Here is a 20,942-nt window from a genome sequence, read left to right as displayed (position 1 = left end):
AAACCACCAAGTAGCATGGTTGTGGCTAGCTTTGTGACAACTGAAGAGATCAAGAAACAAGGAAACCTGTTCACGGATGGCAAATATATATATATAAAAATATAAAACAGTGCTTTATCAAAATATAAGAGCAGTTGTACAGTGATCTCAAATACAAAAATGAAATTGTTCAGAATCTAGCATCCTCCAAAGAGAGGGAAGGTTCGGGAGCAAAAGTCAGGAAGATAGTAGCACAAACATACACATGTAAAGTGTGAGGAAGTAGAATGTGTAAAAAGTCTGTGAATGTCCTTGTCTTCCTTACAGCTGGACCCGCACTGAGCAAGAGCCAAGCCAACCCCACGTCCCCACCAGGGCCAGCCAGCCCTGAGGCAGGATCAGAGTGAGCCAGCACCCTCCCATTCAGAGTGTGGGCCCATGGCTGGAGGGGTCATCACCAGACAGGAGGAGACCTCCAGAGGGCCCATGATGCTGCCCTCTGGATGATGATTAATCTCCTGGAGTCATGGCTGTGGGATGACTGGGAGTGGGTCGTCCTCCCTGGGTGCAGGAGGGGGATGGCTGTGAGGAGGTTCAGCATAAGCTGAAGCACCTCTGAGTAAGGGCTTCAGTAATCTAAGCAAAAGACAACCAAGTGACAGACCAGCAGCTTGTTCAAAGGGCAGGAGTGCAAGGGCTGGTCTTTTAAAGTGTCCTTTAAGGTAACACAGACTTAACTAGGTCTTTTTTAAATATGGTGCTGAAAACTGAATTTTGGGCTGCCAAGAGCACACCAAGGATGGCTGTTACATCCCTCTTTTGTTCAACATACTCTGTTTTTTGTTAATGCAGTCCAGTGTACCATCTGCCTTTCTGTGACTGTTCAGTTCATCTACCATTGTCACTCTTCTGATCTAGCAAGTATGCCCCAATCTGATGTGTGTGGGAGTATGCTAATGTATTCCTACACAAATCACCTGTCTCTTGATTTTACTGCATTTCATTTTGGTCATTCTACCACTGTAATGAAGGCTGAACTGCACTTTAATCCTATCCTCTCAAGTGTCTGAAAGGCTTCTAAGGTGTGCATCATGTATATTTTGGGATCTCTTCAGCATTTCTTACAGAGTCAGTTGTCTTGCCTGAGTAACAAGTAACATAAGGCCATTAAATGCCACACTCATAACTTAATCCATTAACTTTAACATGAAAATATTAAATAATACTGGATATACAAAATGTCCTATTCAACACCTGCCTCCAACATGGAGATAGCCCTACATTAGTTTCTTTGTTATTTAATGTTAGGATCCAAGTGCTACGGCTAGAGGGTGGGGAAGCTCATCCACAATGTTAACAGTACTGCCTGGAGTGCCGTGAGTCATTCACTCACTGTCAAGTGGTAAGACTTCACCAATCATGTTTAGAAATTTTGAACGTGTATACCTACAGTCAGGTAATCCATTAAGGCCCATCCTCTATGAAAGCCAAGATACAGACAATAAGAGACACTGGCCATGCCCATATCAGTGAAAGGAAAAGGGAAGGTTATTTCTGAACCTTTCTCTGAGTCTCACCCTCAGTACTTCCATACGCTGATTTGGGAACGTTTTCCTTTTCTGCTATAGGTCTCTCTTTCTTTGAAATCTTTTGTGAGATTTTCACATCTTTTGATACAGGTACAGGAGCATATCTCCGAGGAGCTGGTGTCTTCAGAGGTGATTTCGGTGTACGAGCACCATAATTTCCAAACTGACTTGAATAAGCTTAAATTCAGAAGACAAAAATATGAACACTTAAAATCCAAAGTTAAAAGATTGCTTTTGAAGAGTTTTTTGAAAATGAACCCACACAGAAATTTAAAAATCCCCATGGCAATATAAAACATTTCCATGAGCTAGACAAAAAGTTTAAAACCAGGTGGTACCTTTGGGACCAAGAAGAGTAAGTGGAGTATGTCCGTAGTGGAGGTGGTAGGTATTGCTTCCAGCTTAGATAGATGCACCATGCTAGCTCTGATCCAGCTAGCCTGCTATAAATAGAAGTGCGGGCACCCACGTCCGTACCTAGGGCTTGGATGGGATCTTACTCAGGTCAGCTAGCCCCTTCCTCCACTCATGTTGCCACAACCATATGTGCTAAGTCAACCAGAGCCATCACCGGTATATCTACCCAAGTTGAGAAATTGTACCTTCAACAAGACACACTTTACCTCCAAATAACGTACTATAACCACCTTATTCATCACTTTTACGTGGTTGTGATATATTTTGTACAAAGTATGCCTTGTAAGGTACCATTTGAAAACACGAGCTACTGAATATCATCACCATTGCACATGAAGTTACGAAGTTTTGCTATGCTTACTTTGTTACTTCACATTTTGAGGTTTGAGAAATGATCACAGACCAGCACTTCAAAGGCCTTATATGTCATCCCAAATGTCTTGTACATAGGTGAAAGCAAGAAATGTACAGTTTATCAGAGAGACACTTAGCATCTCACAGGCACCTGAAGTGTCGTGTCTACATGCCAGCAGGTGTTTTCCCTCAAGAAGAGGAGGAGAATATAAAATACAATACAATGGCTTTTGCATTACGCTCTGCTGCTCAACCTCTACCGAAAGAAGACTGCTTGAAAGACTTTGAACTGCAGAGATTGGTCCCAGGAGGGGAAGAAATCCATCCTGTGTAGTATGAGCTGCAAATTCCCAACAATCCAAAGGAGGTAAGAAAAGCTGTCTACTTCGAATTTTACTTTACTTGTCGCATCCAGGCCAGACAAACCCTAACTAAAGAGTCCAAGGCAAAGAACAGCACTGTCAGACAGCGTACACGTTTACACATTCACTCTCTTTCATAAAATAGTCTTGGGCATCTCAAATAGAAGCAGCTGGGTTAACAGCAAAGTATCCACTCAATAACAAAAATCTCACATTGATTTGACAAACATGGTTTTCACTTTATGAAGTACACAATGTATTAAAGATTAAATTAGTTGTGAAAAATATGACATTCCTTAATTATGTATGGCCCTAATCTTAGGAAAGCAAAATTAAGACAGAAATAAAACTAAGTATCTAAATTAAGTGAAGAATTCACCTCGGTTGGGCAGAGCTTTGGTAGAGAATAAATTCCTATGACATGAAGAGTCTTGGTTGGTAAGTGGCTGCTGTAATTCTGGTTTTATAGACTGCTTTGCCATCACATTAGAAGATGGTACGTTAACTGGCTGGAAACCACCTGTGTTGATTGCAGAGCTAATGAGACGAGACTAAAAGACAAAAGGTACACAGTTTTTTTTTTGTTTTTTTTTTTTTTTAAAAGGGAATTATTGCTGCAGGTTGAACCTCTAAAAACCACGACTCCTTGGTTTGGCAACATCCATAGTCCTGCTGGAGCAGAGAGCCCTAGCATCCAGGACTCAGGTAGCAGGACTTGTAGTGTCTAGAACCCAGAGCCATACAAGAGTCGTGAATTCAGGCAGGGCCAGCAGCAGCAGGGCCAGCAGCATGAACAGAAGCCTAGCCAAGGCTAGCAGCCTGAGCAGGGCCAGCAACAGTGGGGTTGGGAGCCCAAGCAGGCCAGCAACCGGATGGGACTGGAAGAAGAGCTGATCAGAAGGGCTGGCAGCCAGGGTGGGTGGGAAGGCCAGGAAAGGAGTCAGTCAGGAGAGGGCTGGAATTGATCTCTCCTCGTCTGGCAGACTCCCTCATTCGGGACCAGTTAGGACCAGACCAGGGAAGTCCAATCTGTACTTAACAAATAATTTTACAAGCAAACACATAATAAAATTGTGATATTTGGGATCTGGGGAAAAAACGACAGGCTGCAAACTAAGAAAACCAATACGTGATTATTCTGTCCTTCAAAACAACGAAAACAAATATGACAGAGGAATCTTTAAATACAAAACAACAAAAAGTATTTCCATTCTGGCTGGTTCTCAAGAAAGCACGCACACAGAGACAGACAGGATAAAAGGGAATTCCCACCTCTCTCCCACCCCACCCCAAATCCTTAGGGTATGTCTATGGGGGATTCATAGAGAGTGTGACTGCAGTATAGGTAGATGTATCCCATTTAGTACTAATCTAGGTACCCAGGTAATAGAGCAGCGAAACTATGTTAGCACACACTTGAAATCCATCCAGAACTGTGGGTAATTACATGAGGCTAGTCTGCACTGAAAGGCACTCTGATGTGGATTCCCTGCTCTGGCAAATATGACAGCAAGATTACAGGTAACCTGCAACATGTCTACCTACGCTGCAATCACATGCACACATGCCTGACAGTACTGTTACTAAACTGAAAGCTTCCCAAACATCCTAAGTTTCTTGTTCCAGCTATAGTGGTAATCGCCTGCCTCACAATCTTTAACATTTATATTTACAAGACATTATGTCTTTACTATGACATAGGAAAGTGTAATTATCTCCCTTTTACAGGTGAAGTACTAAGGAACACAGAAGCCAATCCCTTGCTCTAAGTCAAAAAGGAAGTCTGTGGCCTAGCAAGATCTTGAACCCCATTCTCAAGGTCCAAGCTAGTTTCTTAACCAGTAATCATCCTTCATTTCTGGAACTAGATTATAAAACTTCTCTTTCCTATCCTACACATCCTCCTCTGCAATTTTAACTACTTAGCCAGAAAAGATGCCACCAAACTAATTTTTCCCTATCATAGACATATGGTCACAATAACAATCTCAAACATGGAGTCCTCAGGTATCTTCAAGACTGACAGTTTTATTTGGACATAAACTTTTGTTTTTGCCCAAGAAAGCTTATGCCCAATGAAGCTGTAAATCTTGAAGGTACCACAGGACTCCTCATTGTTTTGCAGGTACATATTAACACATTCTGATTAACAGATTCTGTTGCAGCTTCACTCAAAGAAATTTAGCAACAAACTTCAGTATAGCTAACACAGACACACAGAGGCAGAGAAACAGCAAGAGGGTCTATGTTTTTATGCAGGTACCTGAATATCCATCTGTTGCTGTTGTAACTTTTCAAGATGCTGAATCCGCTGTTCCATGAACACATTCATCTGTTTTTCAAGTTCACTGACTCTGTCATGACAATGGGATCTCTCATACTGTTGAGTCTTTATATTTGTTTGCTGTTCTGTGACATGCTGCAGTTGCTTATCAGTCTCCTGTAATTTACTTAGCAACGCAGAAACAGAGCTAACTTTTGCTTCCAGATCACTCTGAACCTGAAGGAAAAAATAGGATTTATGGCTGAGACTTCGTCCACACTGGCAACTGAGCATCAAGTGGCAAGGCTTGGTCACAAATGAAGAGCTTTGGAACAGAGCAGGACAAGAAACACTTGACATTCACATGAACAAAAGAAAGTGCGGATGGCTAGGACATGCTCTCAGAAAAACATCATCCACCAAGCTCTCAAATGGAACCCCCAAGGAAAATGCAAAAGACGACGACCTTGGACAACCTGGAGAAGAGCTACTGAGATTGAAGGACAACACCTGGGATACTCCTGGAGTCATCCAGAAGTTTTGTCCCAAGACAGAGTGAAGTAGAGGAGACGTGTAGATGACATATGCTCCACTCAGAGTACAAGTTAAGTCAGTCCTCACTTGGAGTGATGTCATAATACAAAAGAACCATTCCAAAGATAAATGCTGCATTAAATAGGTCATGATCATTAGTGCCAAACTGCCTTTTATCCAAATTAAATGAACGAAAAGAACCCTTAAATAGGTAATATCAAATGTTCTCAGGTTGCTGCAGACTCTGTAATGGTTAGCTAATCTTTCCATTAAATCTCAACACCTCTCCCCTGAGCCCCAAATCATATCATTATTGCTTCAAATAAACGGTGCAGCAAATGAAAAAAAAAATTCACAGCAGTGTCACGAAGGGTATTTGAATTTATGTAATGGGATATAGCTGAATGCTGAGTGTCTCCCCCTAACCTCCAAAATCTTCCATTTTTTTTCCAAAAGCAGAGAAGCAGAAGCATGCATTTCCATTTCCACCTTCCTGCCAAGGTCATGCCTGACCCTTAGTGGGGCGTGGGAAGGGGATCGTCTCATGATCTGATCAGTCTGTTCAGCTCTGCCCTGCCTTCGGCAGGAATTGGGGTCGACTCTCCTCACACTCAGCTCTGAATCAAAAGCTACTACAGTTTCTTCTTGTCCAACTGGCAGGTAGAGGAAGTGGCCTGGACAATGCACACCAGTTAGAAGCTCTGACCCACCTCACAGCAGTGCCCAACAAGGGAAAATTGCTGAAACCAGGATCGGCTGCTTAGAGCACAAAAACAGATGAAAAGGAGCCCTGCTGTGATTTGGGGGTGGGGGGAGAGAGGGTGGAGGGAAGAGATCTGTGAGAAACCAGAATCCCTCCCTGCCCAGTCCTGCTTCTCAGTATAATTTACATGCCTGGTGATGACTCCTATGTAGATCACCGCTCCCTGCACAGGGCCACAAGCAAAGACTGACGGGATCACAACATTATGAAAACTTGGGATGACCAGCAAGGGGTCCAGACCCATTGCAAGAAAACAGCAACATTTTTAAAGCTTTGTGAGCAGCTTTGCCTGCATCCTCCAGTACAATGAGACACATCTGAGGTCACTCTTGGCAGCCCTGAATCAGTCTAATACAACTGTTTGGAAGCTTGTTACCCCAAACTGCTGAGAGGTCCACTGGCACACACCCTGTTACTGAAAAGTCAACTGTGGATAAAGTGGTGGTGAAAGTAACAAGGCAATCAGGTGTTTCATTTTCCCTACAGTAGTTGGTATTAAGATATCCCAAAGCTCAATCACTGAGGTTGACAATAGGGTTTCCTGAGTGGGTGGGGCTATTGATGGCACTCATGTATCCATAATTTGTCTTCCTCAAGGAGCACAACTACATAAACCACAATGGATACTACTCCACTGTTATGCAGGCACTCACCACAGAAGCAAATTTATGAACGTCAGCTTGGGCTGTACAAGTAAAGTTCACAATGACAGTTTTCACCACTACATTTGTGGACAACCTGGGACAATATTACCACCAAATTATATAGAATGAAATGGTGTTATTATGTTCATTGTTATTTTAGAGGACACCGTGTACCCTCTTTTGCCTTGGCTTCTGAAACATTCCGCTCATTTCACAGGCCATGGCAAAAGTAAAACAAGTTTAATTACACTCTTGGCAGACGTAGAATGGTTTCAAGGAGACACGCCTAAGCAGACAATTACTTCAGGAGCAGCTAAAGATCTCCAGAGTCAACAGAACCTGGCTCCTCAGAGGACAGAGATATATAAATGACATAGACAGGTTAGTGTCTATGTCCTTACATAACCCTCCATCACCACACTATCTAAGCACATCAAACATTACTGATTTTACCCTCACGAATTATGAGGTACTGTGCAGGGGTTCACAGACCCCTCTCTAAGACTAAAGAGGTGATGGAAATGGACCAAGAAGGACCTGCCCCAGAGCAGTTTCAGAACACGCTCCAAACGGAGAACCTGCTTACAGTGGTGTGGTGGGAAACCAAGCAAGGAGAGAATGAAAAAGAGCCGTCTACAAGAAGGAATCAAGTTAGTACTTCTGGAACAGAAGAATCCACAGAGGAAGGACCTAGACTGTGGACAAAGTACAACTGGGCATCCTGGGTCATGACCACTTTTTCCCCTCCCCTTTTGCCTGACAAGGGGGTGGGGGGCAGAAATCAGAGCCAGGGAAGCCCTGAGAAACCACGTGAATCCCTGAAACTGCTTGAACAACATTCTGCAAGGAACAAAGCAGAGGCCAATCACAGTACTGAAAAATACTATCTTTTGTTTTTACAGTGAAAATATTTGATTCAAAATTACATATAAGGAGAGCACTGTAAACTTGTGTGTTCTATGTTATACTTGAAGTCAACATATTTGAAAAAAGAAAGGAGTCCAAAATCTTTAAATAAATGCTACTCTATTATTTACTAGTGCAATTAATCATGATTAACTTTTGCAATCGTGTGATTGGGATTTTTAAGTTGCCTGACAGCTCTGCGCAAGACATTTCCCTATCATCTAAAGAACAGCTTCCTTCACTTGCTTTCCCCAGCACCATCAACCAGGATGTCTGAGGTCCCACTTCAAGTTTGCCTCAGCATATGCTACCTTTGAGTGACTTGCCTTTAACTACAAGGCCAAGATGACAATTTTCAGCAGAACATATATTTCTATATCCATCTGTCCAACTTCTCACATATTTTCTGTGTATACCTCTCATCTCACAATGATTAAGATGACCTTACAGACAGACGCTTTCATTACAGATCTTAAATGACTGCTTCTGGTAATCCCCCTGGTCCCCAACATACCCTGGGTCTTCTGCTAATTGACATCAAGAGGCCCTTGGGTGACACCTACAAATACACAGATGAGACCTCACTGAACACACCCCAGTGTTTGTTTCCTTTGTTATCCCCTCGTAACCTCAGAGAGGTACGCAGTTCACTGTGAAGCCTGTAAGCACATCTGAAGAGGATTCAAATGAAAGACAGTGGGAGCTCTACTATTAGCCACCTCAAACTTGTTTATTATTTCTACTATTTGACAGAACAAATTTTACCAATAAAAAAAAAAATCTTACTTTGAGAAGTGGAGCTGTTGTAGCAATGGCAGCTGCTGTGGCTGCTGCAATAGTTGTAGCTGGATCGATATCACTGTGTGCTGACCTGGTATCTTGAGCACTCTCTTTCTTTTCTGTAGATACATTATCTAGCAGCTGTACCTTCACCTCCTTAAATACAGGAGGGTTTTGGGTTCTATAAATACAAAACAATGTCTTGTGAATGGCATTCTTGTCAATTCCTCATCCAGCATGTTTCTGTTCCTTCCCTTTTACCCCCCATAAAACTAGCTTTTCTTCAGCACTGTTAGCTATTGTGAGGCTTTCCAGAATGCCAGGGTTATGAAGTACCTCGTCCCCAGCTGTCCCTGGCATGAAGATATCTTGTCTATGCTTGCTATGGATCAGCTCCCTGAAACCACCAGCCCCTGGCAACACAAGCGCTGCCTTCCAGGCCTTCCTCTTTCTCCACAGGTTAGCAACACACGCACCAACCCACAAGCATTCCAAATGTCCCTCTAATGCACTCGCCCCGTTTAACTGGACGCTTCCAAACTTGTTGCCTCCAAAGGAACACTAAACATCAGGTTGTAAGATTCAACTTAATATACAATACTTAGATATACTTAGAGTGAAAACGAGAATATGTTTATTAACAAACAACAGAGATGCAACAGAGAGCTGTAAGCAAATGGCTACATACAGTGGTTTTTTGTGTGGGTACTTGCCTGTATTGAGTGCTGGGAGAGAGGGTAGGGAACTGGTTGAGTACTGGCACTGGTTACATATAAAACAATTGTAACATGCTTTCTACAGCCTAAGCTTAATACACAAGGCATTCCCTATGTCATGCAAGATAGCTCAGAGGAAGTTTTTTGCCCCACAATTTTCAGTCAGGTTGGCTGAAATCCTTTCTCATGAGAGACACCCACTCACAACTTGTCCTCACAGAATTAGGGAATAACTTGGGTGGTTCCTCTGCACCCAGACACAATTTCAAAAGCTCATCATCCTACCCCCAAACAGGATAATTCTCGCCAGTTTGAGTGGACTTGCCGGTTTTGTTTCTTCCTGAAACCTCCACAACCTACTGACTGGCATTTGTCTTGGTCCATAAATGGGAATGCACTGAGAACCACAAATTACTTAATTTGCACATGACAAACCAGAGTGAGACAAAAGTCTCTTCCTGTCTCCCTGCCAGAAGTATGTTGATTATGTTTTGGTGACCTGTCCTACCTCATAGATCTAAAGAACATAATTTTTAGCATATATACACACACATGTAACTTCACATTTTCTGTACATACATCTCGCAATGATTATGATGGATGCTTGCTTTCATTATGGATCTTACATGACATTTTTGATGGACCAGTTGTCATCAAGAGATCTTTGGGTCAGACCTATACAGGCATTCATGACTTCTCCAGTGATAAACTTCCTTTAAAGAAGAATGACATGTCCCTCACACAGCTAACGCTTAAGAATTCTACTTAAATCTTTATTGAAATGCCATAATAAAGATCTGTTACAGAGATACCACTGTTAAAGTCTGTAATAATAAGGGCATGGTCCGTCTACGGTATGGCACCCACACACAACGGGGTTACATGTCAGCTATCACCTCATTCAATTACATATGCAGTACCAAACTGTGGCATAGACTTGATATCTCCTTATTTGTTTGTAAAATACCTACCATGCTTTGGGCACTAAATAAATCAGGATAATTCCCGTCCCTTTCTTGTTTTGAAAACATTTAAGAAAAAAATACACAAAGTAGTACAGCCACTTTACGGCAAATAAGGCTTGAAACCAAAGAGTGAGTTCTTAAAAATAGTTCTAACAAGTTGTGACAAAGCTCCTTCTCTAGCTTGGGGGTTCCACACTTCTTGGTAGATTATTTGCCTCAGAGATTCATAGCAGCCCTCAGGTTAGACACCAGCTAGCCGTTTTGGTGAGCTACTCTCATCAATTGGCCAGCATAGGGAAAAGAGAGAAAAACCATACTCCATAGTCTCTGCTGCCCCTTCAAGTGGTGGAGGGGTTTGTCATCTCTGAATATAGTCAGTCTTTCTCCCATTCTGTACAGAGGATTTGGGAGCGGGGAAAAACAGGGCCAAGGCCTTCCCTCTACTATGGGCTCTAGCCCAGGGACTCTGATAGCAGCTGCCAACAATGTCTTGAGTTTCAGCTGTTTGACAACAATGATTGCTTGGGTCACTTCCCTTCAGTGATCCCCAGCACCCTGCTTAGAGCAGATTCTTCCCTCTGTATGGGCTAGCACTTACTCCTCTCCAAATGCCACACAGCTCCTTAGCTCCTCCACTTCTCACCCAGCAACTGAACCAGAAGAAAAGCCTTTTTACAGATGGTCTCAGTTGATTCTTCAGTGGCTCCAGCTGTCCCACTTAACCTGGTTCCCTTGAGCTTGCAAGCCTCCTAATTGGCCCAATTGCCTGGACTGCTTCTTGCAAGTTCCTGCTGGTTCTGTATCAGCCCTTGCTAGTTTGTTCTGGGAACGGGGGCTTATTCAGTCTAGGGCTAATATATCTCCCCTTCATCACTTTTCTGTAGTCCTCTGGTCTGACCCTGTCACAATGTATAACAAGAATGACCAACCACTTTCATTTTACCAGTGCTATTGAAAAGGATCAGGGAAACCAGAAAACACATTCAAATAGAAAAAAACAACTGAGAAATTATTCACAGCTCAAACTTACCTCTGCTTTAATACAGCTCGTAAAGCCTCTCTCTCACCAGCAGCGTACTGAGAAATGAATATGTCACAATCTGTGAAACAAGAATAATATAAACTTTGTCCATTTAATTTCAGGTCTCATTTTACAAAGGTGAAACCTAATTATTTCAGTAATAAGTAGCCATTTGGTATAACGTACAGCCCAGCTGAATACTGAAGCCACATCATCTATTTCAGGGTGTAAATATCTTGTTAACAAGAAATAGCTTCAAGTTGTGGAAGAAAACAGCATTAAGCAGCATTTAACTTAAGGCTAAAATCTTGAGTATAATTCACTACTGCATTTTAAACGGTAGTCCTTGATAAGACAACCCAATGCACTTTGAAAATAACTATCAGTTGATTTTCTCTCACATAAAGCAAGGAAATAGCCTCAGAGAGGTAAACTGTTAGTCTGTGGCTTTGCAAAACAAAGCAAGCAGTCCAGTAGCAACTTAAAGGCTTAATAATACTATTTATTAGGTTATGAGCTTTCATGGGAAAAAGACCCACTTGTTCAGATTCTGAATTTTGGAGCAGAATTGACAGAAAAAGTGAACAAAAACTTCGGAATCAGCTAAATATAAAAATTAAAAAGGCAGGGGGTGGGGGGCAAGCAGAGGAAAGAGGTGCAGAGAGAAAAAAAAAAACTCTCTGGGAAGTGTCAATTACCTTAAGTGAGATGTCTGCTATCTCCGCAAATATCAAAGGTGGGGAAATTGTCATTGTAACGAATAAGATAATTGAGATCTTTGTTAAATCCACAGTGATAGGTATCAAAACTGGGAATGAATTCTAATTCAGACGTCTCCCTGGGGAATCTGGTGTTAAAATCTTTTTTTTTGTAATACACAAACCATTAAGTCATTAATCATGTGTCCTGACAAGTGGTAATTTACCTAATGTCTGACTTGTGCCCGTTCATCCTCTGAGGAAGGAATTGTCCAGTATGTTCAATGTACATGGCAGAGGGACACTGCTGTCACATGATGGCATATCTCACATTAGTGGACGTGCAGGAATATGAGCCCCTGACGATGTGACTGACATGGTTAGGTCCAGTGATGGTGTGTCTAGAGTAGATATGTGAATAGAGCTGGCAACAGCATTTGTTGCAAGGAAAGGTTCCAAGAGTAGTATTTATGTGGTATGCTGTGTGGATGTTTCTTTGCTTTTCCCGGTGAGTAATTAAGTTTTACGAATACCTGGGAGAGATCTTGAAGTAAAGATACTGATTGACAGGGCCATATGAATACCCAAAAGCCAGCTACTTTCAAGATAGGCCCATGAGGGTAAGTAACAGAACAGCTCTGGTCATCACATATAGCCCTCAACTTGAACCCCTACAGCACATTATTGACAATCTACAACCTATACTGTAATACAATCCTTCACTCTCACAGGTCCTATGTGACAGGCCTATTCTTCCCTACAGACAGCCACTCAACCTCAAGAAAATCCTCACTAACAGCCACACACCACACCACACCACAGAAATATTAACCCTGGAACCTTTCCTTGCAACAAACCCCCATTGCCAGTTCATATTTTTGCACTTCCACTAAAGTGATATATGCCATCATTTAGCTGATTCCTCAGCTTCCCTCTCAGTTCTGCTCCAGAATCTAAAGAAGTGGGTCTTTCCCAAAAAAGCTCATTGCCTAATGAATAATATTGTTAGTCAATAGGACTGCTTCCTTGACATTCATAAAGCACAGAAAAATTTGACAATGCTGTGAAAATAATGACAGTTTTGAAGGTGTACGCTACGTAACATTCATTTAAAAACTGTGCAAATGAACACAAACTTTCTCATAAACATAAATGAACTAGAACTGCAAGGTATTAGTATTAGGGTTGGGTTGTTTTTTTTCCCCCAGATGAAGTAACACTGCTTTTGATAGATAAACTAGGCTACTATACAACCTTGCATACACATATTGCTATTCTGCACATTTTATAATTCACACACACACACACACACACACACACACACAACACAGCAGCCTTGTACCTTCCTCCCAGGAAGATTTAGCAAAAGTTGTAGAAAGAGCTCATCATCAAGACTACTCTACATTATTAAAACATATATGTTGCACCTTGTTAAGAATGGCTATCCTTTACTCTCCTCTCAAACCTACATAGAGGGTAGATCTTTTCTTAATACATTAAGTAGTGTCAGATAACATTAAACTGCACTTGACAAGCAATGAACAAAGTAAAATTTGCAATGCATTAACCTTGCTTATTTCTAACTGTTTGGATGTGTCTACACTAGGAACTAACGTTGAAGTTAGGCACTAGATTGAAGTAGCCAGCAGAGAGTCTACACACATTTTCCCTTACTTCAAAGTTCAGCCCAACTTCGAAGTCCTTACTTCATTCCTGGGAATGGACTAGCGCCCTACTTCAAAGCAGGGTGTTTGTAGACACTCTGCTTCGAAGCTGTACTTCAAAGTAAGCAACTTCAAAGTTATTTTTGTAGTGTAGACACAGCGTTTGTGCATTAATTTGTGAAACTCAGTAAATCATAATGGCTAGTGTTACACTCACCCCTAGTGTCAGCAGCTTGATGCAAATGAGCAGTCTCAAAAATGCAAAGTGGTCATTCTTTTGCATATTCACGAGGTTCGTCTGCATATTCACAGCAGAAGACAAGTACTGAAGATGTGGTTCTACCAGCAAAAACCCCCTCTGTTGCCAGCCACTTATCCCTGGCGATAACGGGCTGCTGTCAAAGGGGGTTTTTGCCAGCAAAACCACGTCTTCACTGCTTGTTATTTGCATATTCACATCAGAAAAGCCACTTGAATATGCAAATAGATGGCCAATTTACATCCTCCAGACTGCTCATTTGCATCAAGCTGCTGGCACCAGGGGTGAGCGTAGCATTAGGCAATGGGGTTTCCTCCTCAGAAATGTTCTGAGGAGTGACTACCCTTAAAAATGCACCTTCTTACTCTACAAATCCAATCCATATGTGCATATGTGATGGAGAGGAAAAAGGGAGCAATTACATAGAGGCCGAGAGCTTCAGTGGCCTGAGCTCCAGAATCCACTTACCTATTAATTGATGGTGGAGGAGAGGGTCACACTAACATCTGACTGCCCTAGGCCCAGCGCCTTCCACAAGCCAGGAGCAGGCTCCCTTCCCACCTTCCCCAGGGACCCACAGTGGCTGTCGGCCCTGCTGCTTGTGTGCTCCTGACCTCAGTGATTAAAAGAGGATGGTAGAAGGTCTGAATTCCTTTTTACTACAACAATTGCGTAGCTGAAGTTGACATAACGTTATTGATTTTTCTGGCTGCCCCCACAATGGGAAACTCTCCCCTTGACTGTCCTTACTCTGCATGAGGAATACCAAGGTCAACAATAGAGCCCTGATGGTTGGATTTAGCACTTCCCCACTAGGTGAGCTAAATCAAACCCCAGAAGATCGACCGCAATCAAGCTGATCTTCCAGTAAGCATAGGTATGTCCCTAACATGGAAAAGTACGCATGAACTATACTAGAACTACCACTGCTAAAAAACCCACAAGGTTTACAGTTACCTTCATTTTGCTAGAGAAACTCATTAAATATCAAGGAAAAAATATAAGATTTTATAGCTAGTTTCCAAAATAGCTGACTTCTTAAGAAAACATGGTTATAGAAGTCTAATAGTTGGTCTTACCTTCTGGTTTATTTCCACCTTCCACTACTTGCAAAGGAACCCCTTTTCTTGAAGCTTCCTTAAGGGGTAGGTGGTGAGGGCAAAACAAACAACAACAACACGTATCAAGAATATATGTTTAAATTTTAAAAATAGAGAGAATTTAAAATACAAAAGAAATATTGCATGCAATTATAAACCAGTAATATGTCTTGTTACGTACCAGCACCCAAAAGTTTCAGAACTAGACAATTGTTTAATATGTGGGTGGAAAGACCTCCACACTGGCATAAAACAAATAGTTGTACCAAGAACCTGCCATTAGCACCCTCTAAACTAGAGTAATATGAATTACAATATTTTTCTGGATAGCAATGCATCTAGACAAAAAATAAAACAAGTACTTTATAGAAATAGTGATTGCAAGACTGGAGCCATACAAAGGCATTCTTTCCTTCACGACAAACTGAGTAATTATGCTCTATTGGCTCAGCTGGGAAGACAAAACTCCACCATCTTACCCTGAACCATAATAAGGAGCAGTAAAATAGTCCTCTCTACAGCAGGGATTTTCAGCATTTACTCATTTGTGTATCCCTAAAAAAATTTCAAATAAAGACACAGACCCCTTTAGAAATTCAAACTGTGATACTACAGAAGTCTTAGATTGAACCGAATTCAACTATAAATGCTGCTTGTGCCCAGCACAGCATTGGCACAATATGAGAAAGGGTGCTGCACTGTGGGCTTCTACACTTCTGGGTTGTGACCTGTAGGTGGAAGCAGTCACATACCTTTAATTTTGATCACAAAACTTGAATGCCTGTATTGGGATCTGAAACTTCATTTTCATAGTCACCTCTTGCTGACCCCTCAGACAATGGCTGCAGACCAGCGGTTGCAAACTCTACAGCAGGGTTGAGCAAAATGAGGGGTGGGCAATCTCGGGGGGGCATGAAATTTCATAAGGCAGGCACAGCATGATTGGCTGCTGGGTCTCAGGTTCATCCAGCTATTAAAAATGTTGAAATATGTCACTGTTTTTATGTATGTGTATTCAGGTTTATATACCAGTTAATAAATTTTACACATGCTGCATACTTACTCTCTCACACATATTGAAAGGTGTGTTTTTTAAAATGTGAACACTACCAAAATTTCCATCTGTTTGGATTATATAAGACAGGTTGGGGGCCCTGCTAATTGCAGGGCTGAGAAGTGAGGTCCGACAAAAAGTTTGCTCATCCCTGCTCCACAGTATTCTAGTGTCTCTATTTCTAGGGCTAATAGCTACAGGTCCTGTTTGCCACTACTAACTGTCACAGAAACCCATTTGCAGTCCCTTCATACCACAGGCAACAGGAAAATGTTATTCTTATGCATGGCCATGTACAATGGAGTCGCTAAAAACAGATCTCAACAAATAGAGACTATAGGAAACACAGCAAATATAAAGGAGAAACTAACTGAGCTAGAAAGGGTCACATCAAAATATTAAATGTAACTAACTAAACTGATAAATGTCGACTTAAATGATAACAGGAAGCGAAATAAACTATAATCATAATATTAAAGGTCTTCAGGAAGTCATACTGATGTGTGTTATTGAAAGAGAAAAAATTCAAAGCAACAATTAGATAATTTGAAAAAACAGTTGCAATAGGAATAATGTAATAAAGTGATGCGTGCATAGTCACTAAACAAGATAGGTTAAAAGACTATAAAGGCTCACATCCTTCAAAGACTTACGCATGCGCACTGACTTCAACCCTTGCAGGACATACAGTTAAACATATGGCTGAAAAATCAGATAAGCCTCTTAGGAAGAGAGAAAGAAAGAAGCAGTTTGCTTGTCTACTAAAATTTGTGGCTTTTTTTAATATATGAACACTAATAATATATTACACACACCTTTTGAAATCAAAGTATGGCATACACTTCAGAACTGTAGAAACAGGAGTAGAACAGTAACTCTTCCTACCTCCTCTGACAATAGCGTGGGTTCCATATCATTGTCTAATGAAAGCAGATGTTCCGAACTTCTTTCAGCCAATGTATTTCGGACAGCTACAATAAAAGAAACTTTACTGTGTTATGCATATCTAGCTATTTTAAATGAACCCATCACTGTACTTTCTAGGTAACAGGGAATACAATACAGCTTTAGTTGTCACAAATCCAAGATATACTCGAAAAAGTAAGGAGAAACACTGTTAAAGGCATGTCATCGGCTTAAAGAAAAAAAAAGAAAATGTTCACCTACTATTTTAGTAAGTGTTACCTTACTTCCACTAAAGGTAAATGCCACTGTTGGGTTAAAGGGGAAACTAGCTTTCAAGCACATGCTCATACCCTCCTGCACTCATACACTAATTCACACAGGTAGGCTATGTCCACACGTGCCCCAAACTTCAAAATGGCCACGCAAATGGCCATTTCGAAGTTTACTAATGAAGCGCTGAAATGTATATTCAGCGCCTCATTAGCATGCGGGCGGCAGCGGCGCTTCGAAATTGACGCGGCTTGCCGCCGCGCGTCTCATCCAGACGGGGCTCCTTTTCGAAAGGACCCCGCCTACTTCGAAGTCCCCTTGAGCTCATGGGAATAAGGGGACTTTGAAGTAGGCGGGGTCCTTTCGAAAAGGAGCCCCGTCTGGACAAGACGCGCGGCGGCAAGCCGCGTCAATTTCGAAGCACTGCTGCCGCCCGCATGCTAATAAGGCGCTGAATATGCATTTCAGCGCTTCATTAGTAAACTTCGAAATGGCCATTTGCGTGGCCATTTCGAAGTTTGGGGCACGTGTAGACACTGCCATAAAGAGCTGCATACAGACAGCAGAAGAAGCCAAGGCACAGTGCGTCTGGGGTATCTAGGGTGGCGGATCTCTTATCAGTGTAGTACTCAAGAACAGTTAGCACCATGCAATTTAGGGAGAGGGGGAGAGGCCCAGGGCTCCTCCTGCCTCCCCAGCCAGCAGAGACCAACTTTTGCAGAGTGGTGCTGACAAGAACTCCCCTATTGTTTTGCTTCCACATCTTTTTATATGTTTCAGTCCATAGCTCTTGTCCTGTCCTAGCTCCAGGATACTATATGACCATGAGTCACCAGCTAACAGCAATGGGACTTTGATCTTCTCTTGATGGGTCCTCTTTCTTGAGTGGGTTCTTTTGCAGTAGTGACCTCCTATTATTCTCTAGCCATTAGGGTGCTGCTGGCAGCAGGTGGTCCAGACAGGCTGGGTTCAGGGACTGAAATTCCATTGCACCCACACATCCACGTTCACACTTTCCTCACTCACCTAAAGGAGACCTCACTTCACAGAAAGCAATTTCTTTTACAAGGGAACGTCCAGGATTTCTTAGACTTACAGTATGTATAAACAATTTCCTACTAACTTATAATACTTAATACAGACCTAGCAGCTGCTAGAAAACAGACCTTACAAAAAGTTACAAGACTTAAAGCCAGTGATGACTGAAAGTTACAGAACTTACATCTGCATTGTACTGGACTGAGTGGAGCCTTTATACATCTGTGAGCACCAAAAATTACTAGAAGTTAATAAGTAAAGAATTTTTTTCCGGTTTCCTTGTATACTTGCCTGTTTCACCTATGTAAGTAGTGAATGGGGTTCAGCTGTCTTTGTAGGACTTTCACAAAGCAAAACTACAAGGAAAAAACTCTCTAAAATTTCATTTTAATTTTGTAATCACAGTAATTACCTGGGAGAATCAGGAGTAGCCGTTATATCTGAAACTCTTTTAAAACACTTTTGTAAAAAATACTGGCTAGCAGCACACCTTTAACTTGAAGGCTAAAAGTAATCATGCAAACATTATGAAACTAAAACAGGAGGTTGCTGGAATGATTTTTCTTGAAATATCTATATCAAGCATTTAATATTTAACATTTTTCCATTACTTTCTTCTCTACCCTAAAATGTCAGTAAATATTTCCTTCTAATCTCAGTAGGTTTTGGTTCTCATACACTGGGAAATCCAACAATCTGCCATTTTAAGGAGACCTAGAAAGTTGCAAGTGCATGAAAAGACCTGAGATCTTTCCTCCAGTGCATTGCTACAGAAGGACCTGCAATTGCTATGTAGATACGAAGAGGGCTACAACAGACAATACAAGACACAGAAGAGCCTCCCTCCTAATTCATCATAATGAATAGTCAATGTTTATCCTCATAATAAATGTACTACACTGAATCTAGAGCAATAGTTAAGAATTGAGGGATATTTTGTGCAGAATTAGAAAAAAAAAATCTAATGTTTTTATTCAAAGCAATACAGTATTTAACAAAACTGGATAAATGGCATCTCGCCAATTAGGAAATAGAAGAAGTATAACCAATTGATATAGATCTTTACAGACACATTTCCTAATACAAATATATCCATAAATGACATGCTGGGAGAATGGTTTGGCTACACAACTTACCCCAGAGAAAGGGGGTTTGACCACGTACCCTGTATAATGTTGCTGGAAGCTGTGATAGTTGATTTGTTCAGCTGAGATTTGTTTGCTGGCAGTGCTGGAGGAATATATGATGTTTTGTCTTTATTCAAAGCTGCATCATCCGCATCTGTCTGGTAGGGGGAAGCCACTTCACGAAGCTTCTTTACGGAAATTTTAACTTTTTTTTTACAGCAGTTTGTAGCTGCTGTCCAAATGCCAGTGGGTTGCTCTTTTGTGTGGAGGCTCGTGGATCGGATAAGCACATTGCCAGCATCGAAACTAGCCATAGAGTCCTGGCTGACACTAGAATTACTTTCCACCTCCATGAAGTGCTCAAAATGCGGCTCTCAAACTTCGCAATTAACCTATTCGTGGGGTTTAATAACATTATTACCAAATTAAAAGCGACAATCCATTAATGCTCATGAAGTGATTACAGATGAGGCATCCACAATACAATAATCTGAGATTAAAGAACTAAGAACAGTCAGGGAGGAGAAAGGAGTGAGCGGTATTTATGAAGTTGGCAGGCTCCCACAAATTAGTCCTGAATCTAAGACAATCTATAAAACCAGTGACCTTCTGCCTTTCCACTCTCGCCATTTTACCACAGGGAATTCCTACCCCGAACAGCTCTAATGTGCCTAAAGCACAGAACTTCAGTGCAAGGGCCACCTAAGCGATGGCAGTGATAGTGAGACTAGGTAATAAACTTACGTGGGACAGACTCACTTCAATCATTGTGTTAGTCTTTAAAGCGCTACATCACTGCTGTTTTGTTTTGTTGGAATACAGACTCACACGGCCACCTCTCTGTTGCTAGTGAGAACAGGGCGCAGCATCCACGTCAAGAATTGGGATAGGCGGCTCCCTGCCCCACAGCCAAGGTGCAAGCTCCCCCCCGTGCACTCCCTCTGGGCACAGAGTGCACGACCCCTCCCTCCACACACACGCAGCAGGGCACGGGGGTCACAACCCCCTCTCTTACCCTTAGGCTTACAGTCCCCACCAACACCAACACCGCCTGGGGTGCAGGATGCCCCCGCCCGTTTTCCCCGGAAGCTACAGCCCACCTTCATTCAACCGCTTCACCGGAAATGGTAGTTGCCATGGTAACACCAGCTACACCCGCCACTCCCAACCCTCTCCCGGGCGGCACTGCGCGCCCCGACGCTAGAGCGGACTGTTGCAGCGCCACGCCCCAGAACCAATACGCTTGCGCGGTGGCAGGCCCGAGCGGGAGACGCCACACACCCAGTGCGCATGCGTAACGGTACCTCTTACAGGAAGATAACTCGCTACAGCTAAGTGGCTCCCATTCCTTACAGTGAGGGGTACAAGCAACCGCTGCCCGCGTCAGTGCTGTAAGAGCCGCCCGCACTTCAGCTCTGTACTCTAGCAGCAGCGTGTGCGCTGCGTTGACTGTTCGTATTATGAGGCCCCAAGGCACTTCCGGGTCAAGGGGGACACTTTACAATGTTACACCATGCTGCTCTGCGGGGTAAA

General features: G+C 42.3%; 1 protein-coding gene across 1 annotated transcript in view; it reads right to left on the bottom strand.

Annotated features, from left to right (window-relative positions):
- Nucleotides 1-20,817, bottom strand: part of KIAA0586 (KIAA0586 ortholog) — a 103,624-nt gene extending 82,807 nt beyond the window's left edge. The window contains exons 1-9 of the mRNA XM_074996289.1: nt 20,714-20,817; nt 19,447-19,801; nt 16,954-17,039; nt 14,994-15,051; nt 11,303-11,372; nt 8,598-8,772; nt 4,965-5,201; nt 3,081-3,252; nt 1,557-1,745 (exon numbers count right to left, since the gene is read on the bottom strand). Coding sequence (XP_074852390.1) covers nt 1,557-1,745; nt 3,081-3,252; nt 4,965-5,201; nt 8,598-8,772; nt 11,303-11,372; nt 14,994-15,051; nt 16,954-17,039; nt 19,447-19,762 — 1,303 coding nt within the window. The 5' untranslated portion in view covers nt 19,763-19,801; nt 20,714-20,817. The remainder of the gene's footprint in view (nt 1-1,556; nt 1,746-3,080; nt 3,253-4,964; nt 5,202-8,597; nt 8,773-11,302; nt 11,373-14,993; nt 15,052-16,953; nt 17,040-19,446; nt 19,802-20,713) is intronic.
- Between the last annotated feature and the right edge of the window lie 125 nt (nt 20,818-20,942).

This window comes from Carettochelys insculpta, chromosome 6, assembly GCF_033958435.1.
Source record: "Carettochelys insculpta isolate YL-2023 chromosome 6, ASM3395843v1, whole genome shotgun sequence".
Classification (NCBI taxonomy): Eukaryota; Metazoa; Chordata; order Testudines; family Carettochelyidae; genus Carettochelys; species Carettochelys insculpta.
This window is presented reverse-complemented; position numbering and strand designations above follow the sequence as displayed.